The sequence below is a fragment of the Cebus imitator genome, unplaced genomic scaffold, assembly GCF_001604975.1.
Source record: "Cebus imitator isolate Cc_AM_T3 unplaced genomic scaffold, Cebus_imitator-1.0 Scaffold21, whole genome shotgun sequence".
Lineage (NCBI taxonomy): Eukaryota > Metazoa > Chordata > Mammalia > Primates > Cebidae > Cebus > Cebus imitator.
In genome coordinates this window covers 8,454,016-8,459,894 of record NW_016107336.1, presented here as the reverse complement: position 1 = coordinate 8,459,894, position 5,879 = coordinate 8,454,016, and the positions used below count along the sequence as shown (strand labels likewise).

Below are 5,879 nucleotides of genomic sequence, written 5' to 3'. Positions count from 1 at the left end.
TTTTTTTGAGTTGGAGTCTTGCTCTGTCTCCCAGGCTGGAGTGCAGTGGCGTAATTTTGGCTCACTGCAAACTCTGCCTCCCAGGTTCAAGTGATTCTCATGCCTTAGCCTCCAGAGTAGATGGAATTACAGGTGTGCACCACCATGCCCAGCTAACTTTTGTATTTTTAGTAGAAACAGGGCTTCACCATGTTGGCCAGGTTGGTCTCAAACTCCTGACCTTAGGTGATCTGCCCGCCTTGGCCTCTCAAAGTGCTGGGATTACAGCCATGAACTACCACACCCAGCCACGTATGTATTTTTTGAAGAACTTTAATGATTAAATTTTCCCTAATGAAAGCTACAGTGTTTATCCAGATTATGGATTCTATTGTCTTAACTCCAATCTTTAAATTCTATAAAAATAATATCTCATATATGAAAAGATACTCAATGTACATCCTTAGTCATTAGGAAAACGCAAATCAAAACTGCAACAAGATACCATTTCACGCCTACTAAGATTGCTAAATTTTTTTTTTTAAAAGACAATAACAAGTGTTGGTAACAATGTGGAGAAATTATAACCTCACAAATTGCTGGAGGGAATCTAAAATAGTGTGGTCACTTTGTAAAACAGTCTTGTATAGGGTTAAATATAGAGTTAAGATGCCATATAACCCCGTGATTCTACTCCTAAATATTATATCCAAGATAACTGAAAACGTATAACACAAAAATTTGTACACAAATGTTCACAGAAGCACTATATATAACCAAAAATAGAAAAGAACCCAAATGTCCACCAACTGATAAAGAATTTTTTAAATGTGGCATATTCATATTCAGCCACAAAAGGCATGAAGTATATGAAAAAAAATAAGTATATGCTACAACATGGATGAAGCTTGAAAGCATTATACTAAGTTAAAAAAGCCAGTTACAAATGGCTGCATATCACGATTCCATTTATATGTAACGTCTAGAAGGTAAATCCAGAGGCAGTAAATAGATTAATGGCTGCTTGGGGATGAGGAAAGGGGGAAATGGGGAGTGACTGTAAATGGTACAGGGTTTCTTTCTGGGGTGATACAAATATTCCAAAACTAGATAGTGGTGATGGTTGTACAAATGTGAGTACATTAAAAACCACTAAACTCTACACTTTAAAATGGTAAAGGTTATGATATGAAAATTGTATCTTAAAACTGTTAAATAGCTCATAACCACAAAAATTAATCAAATTTTAATTTTCTTTTTAATCCAGTAAACTAACAAGCAGAGGGAATCATATTTTAGATTTTATTCTGATCAACTTTAAACACTTACCTCATTCTTTCCATTTTTGTTATTGTTACCCTGTGAAATCATTTTTTCTAGAACAGCAAGAAGATGCAAAGCTTTCTCAGCCTGGTAGGTTAATATATATAGGTCTACAAGCAAAAAACACACTGCTTGGGCAAATTTTTCTTCTGGGAGAAAAAAACACAGGAAAATAATAGTCACAATCTAAAGTAAAACACACGTCTCAGACTACCCTCCAAAAACGATACAAAGCTTTAAATAGCAAAGCCTAAGTCTTTAGTCCAATGAATGCCTATCACCTGGAGCCATAAATGGAAGCAACCTGCAATGCTAACAATGTCATTGTATTAGGCACTTACAAGGCGTCTCATTTCAGAAGTTCCAGTGATTACATCTTCCTTGAGAAAATATCTACTAAACACTAGCATATATAATGAAGAATGTTACTTTAGGTGGAAATAAACCAGAATTCCAGTAGAGGTTGAACATTCCTACCCTGAAATTTTGAAATCCGAAATTTGCGATCCTCCAAAATGCAAAACTTTTTTTTGTTTTGTTTTTGAGATAGCGTCTCACTCTGTCACCCAGGCTGGAGTACAGTGTTATAATCTTGGCTTACTGCAACTGCTGCCTACTAGGCTAAAGAGATTCTTTCACCTCAGCCTCCCAAGTAGCTGGGACCACAAACATATGCCACCATGCCTGGCTAATTTTTTAATGGAGACGAGGTTTCACTATATTGCCAAGGCTAGTGTCAAGCTCCTCAGCTCAAGTGATCCGCCACCTTGGCCTCACAAAGTGCTGGGACTACAGGTGTGAGCCACTGTGTCCAGCCTCAAAATCCAAAACTTTTTGAATGCCAACGATGGTCAAATAAAATGCTCATGGTAGCATTTTGGACCTCAGGTTAGGAACGCTGAACCAGTAAGTGTACTGCAAATATTCCAATATTTAAAAAAAACCCCAAATCTGAAATACTTCTGGTCCCAAGCATTTTGGATAAGGGATACTCAATTCACCTATTCAGCCACTAACTAGATATGTGTGGTCTCTGTACATCATTTAACTTTTCAGACCTCGGCTGGCTGACCTGTAAAATGAAGAGAATATTTTACCTGCCTGAAGGCAGAGGAGTAGATCAGGGGATCTTGTGAGATTCCTTCTAACTAAAAAAGTCTGACTCTATGAAATAGATTTATTTTCTAGGTCACAGAGATGGGGAAAAAAATCTGATTACAGAAGCAAAAGAAGCAAGATATGGACTGGAGTAAATCAGAAAATGGAGACTGCCAAGAGAAAAGACCTTCAAAAGAAAAAGAACCCAGTGAAGAGAGGGAAGTTAACATGGTGCATTAAAAACTATCTTTTCTTTCAAAAAAGAAGATAAAAGGAAAAATAAGGTCTGGAACAGAAAATTTCAAAAGCCTTTAAAGAGTGGAATTCATTCAAAATCAGAAATTTACATGGCTGGTATGCAAAGGTCACATATCTCCAAGGGCTTCTCACTGCACCTAAGACAGTAAGCCCTGCTCTAGGCTTTACCTGTTCCGCCTGTGGCTATTTCTAACTTTATTTCCTACTCTAGGAGGAAAATGACAGAATGACCTTGCTGCTATTGCTCTCACCAAACAATGCCTCTCACCTCAAGTCTTCTCCATATCCCATTGCCTCTGGTGAGAATGCTTTCCCTCTAAAGAGTAGCAAGGCTCATGCCTATAATCCTAGCATTTTGTGAGGCCGAGGCAGGCGGATTGTCTGAGCTCAGGAGTTTGAGACCAGCCTTGGCAACACGGCGAAACCATGTCTCTACTAAAATACAAAAAAGTAGCCAGGTGTGGCAACATGTGCCTGCAGCCCCATCTACTTGGGAGGCTGAGGCAGCAGAACTGCTTAAACCCAGGAGGCGGAGGTTGCAGTGAGCCAAGATAGCACAACTGCACACTCCAGCCTGGGCGACAGAGTGAGACTCTGTCTCCAAAAAAAAGAAATAAAGAAAGAGTAGCGTCCCTCCTTTATTCAGGTCTCATCCCAGGCCTTGCTTGAGTACCTTACTTAAAACATCCCCACAGTCAATGTCTATATTCTCACCCAATTTTAGCTTTACTTCACAGCATTCAATATACAGCCAGCCCCCTGTATCTGTGTGTTCTACACCCATAGATTCCACCAACCTCGGATTAAAAATATTAAAAGAAAAAAAAGAGTTGTTGCATCTGTACTGAACATGTACAGGTATTTTCCCCATCACTGTTCCCTAAACAATACGGTACAAAAATATTTTCATTGCATTTACGGTGTATTAGGTATAAGTAATTTAGAGATTATTTAAAATGTACAGGAGGATGTGCACAGACTATATGTAAATACTACACCATTTTATATAAGGGATTTAAGTATCAGAAGATTTTAGTATCTGAGGAGGGGTGTCCTAAAACCAAACCTCCTTGAATACCAAGGGATAGGTGTTTTTTTTATTACGTTGCTTTCTCTCTCATTAGAATAGAAGCTTAACGAGGGTTGAGTTTCCGTATTTCATTCACTATGTTATCTCCAGACCTCAGAACAGTGTCTGGCCCACAGTATTGGCCCATGTGCTCAATTAATAGATGTTGTATGAAGAATCTGAGTACTGGCCAGGCATGGCGGTTGACACGTGTAATCCCTACACTTTGAGAGGCTAAGGTGGGTAGATTGCTTGAGCCCAGGAGTTCAAGACCAGCCTAGGCAACATGGCGAAACCCAGTCTCTAGAAAAATTACAAAAATTACCTGGGTATAATGGTGCAGGACTGTAGCCCCAGCTACTCAGGAAGCTGCAGTGGGAGCATCACCTGAGCCCAGGAGGCGGAGGGTGCAGTAAATGGAGATCACAACACTACACTCCAGCCTGGGCAACAGAACGAGACCCCATCCCCCTCCAAAAAAAAAAAAAAAAAAAAGAAGCTGAGTAGTTATGATTCCAAGTTTGACACTCTAGAAAAGGCAAAACTACAGAGACAGTAAAAAGATCAGTGGTTATAGGTAGAAAGGGAATGAATAGGCACAACACAGAATTCTTAGGACAATAAAAAATACTCTATATGATACTATGATGGATATATTTGTCCAAATACATAGAAAATACAACACCAAGAGTGAACTCTAACATAAACTATGAACTTTGCATGATTATGATGTGTCGATGTAGGTTTATCAATTACATCAAAAGCACCACACTGTTGGGATAACGGTAATGAGGGAGGCTATGGATGGGTTGGGGCGGAGGACACATGGGAAACCTCTGTACTTTCCTCTTGATTTTGCTATAAACCTAAACCTTCTCTAAAAAATAGTCTTTAAAAAGAACCAAGCGGTAAAAGTTAAAAAAAAAAAGCCATAATATTTTCAAAGAAAAATGGATGTGAACACTGACTAGTTGATTACTATTAATATATTCTGTTCAGCAACAGTGCAGATTAACAGGATTTCATGAATTCCGGAAATTCTAAGAAGCACCAATAACAGAAGCTTTATAGAAAAACATGTACATTCCTAAAAGCGCAATTCTGATTTCTAGCTATACAGAAGGACTTGATCACTAATTACATAAACCCTTACCACTGGTGTCTCTCCTGCCCAGTCTGTCCGGCTACCAAGCTCTCAGGATTCAGGGAAAGAAGAGAAGCAATTCGAAATGGCTCTTTGGAGCCATAGTAATAAGCTGTTCAACCAGCTGTCAGCAAAAGGGGACTCTACCTCTTCCCAAAGCACCACAGAGCGCTATCACACCCCACCGCTTGCCCTGTGGTAACCACATCAGCAATTAGGTGTTCCTGATAAATTAGAAATTCTCATTCGTGTTTTGAATTTAAAAGAAAGTAATCATGGAAAAAAAGACAAAAATGTAACTCACAAATGGAATATGACTGCTTGCGGGCTAGAAATGAAGTGCCCTCTCCAACAACCATTTCCTGGGTCCAGCTTTCTCCTTTGCCCTTTTTTTCTTTGCCCTTACTTTTCTTACTACTCCTACTTGGGGTTAGTAAGTTAATTAAGAAAGCAAAAAAGCTAACACAGTTCTATACTTCCTACTCCATAATCAGTGTCAAAAATTTCAGTTAGGCAATAGGCAAAAATGAATACTTCACCGTCCCCTAACATTCCAAAATGCTACTTCCTTAATGTACTAAAGAAAGAAAGGATCAGGTACACTAACATGGTGTTTAAACAGCAAAACCCCACAAAAATCACTAAGTGTTTTCAACACTTTCCCGACAGCATTTTTAATAGTTATCTTCAAAATTTAGGAAGGAAGGGACACTCAAAACAAAACCTGGATTACATTTTTAACTTTTCTAACCATTAAGAAAAGCTGATATGGCTTTTCTTTTTTTCTTTAAATACTGACATGGACTTCTCAGATTTAGGTTATCTAGGTAAAAGTACCAGACAACTTTGCAAGCATGGGGAAGATAGGGAAATTTTTGACTTGACAGATAACATACCAAAAGGCTCTATGAACTGATAAAGTTTTTCACCAACTGATATGGCTTCTGTATACTGTCGAAGATGATAAAGAATGACTGCTTGATTATAGTACAACATGCTGTTTTCAAC

The 5,879-nt window shown here is 38.6% G+C and overlaps 1 protein-coding gene across 4 annotated transcripts in view; it reads right to left on the bottom strand.

Annotated features, from left to right (window-relative positions):
- Positions 1-5,879, bottom strand: part of CNOT10 (CCR4-NOT transcription complex subunit 10) — a 96,807-nt gene that overhangs the window by 65,636 nt on the left and 25,292 nt on the right. For all 4 annotated transcript variants that reach the window (XR_005198937.1, XM_017521687.1, XM_017521688.2 and 1 more), the window contains 2 exons: positions 5,768-5,879; positions 1,309-1,451 (listed from right to left, as the gene is read on the bottom strand). The exon at positions 5,768-5,879 is cut by the window's right edge and continues 39 nt beyond it. Coding sequence is in view for 3 of the 4 variants with exons in the window: in XM_017521687.1 (XP_017377176.1) it covers positions 1,309-1,451; positions 5,768-5,879 (255 nt within the window). In the remaining variant the exon portion in view is untranslated. The remainder of the gene's footprint in view (positions 1-1,308; positions 1,452-5,767) is intronic.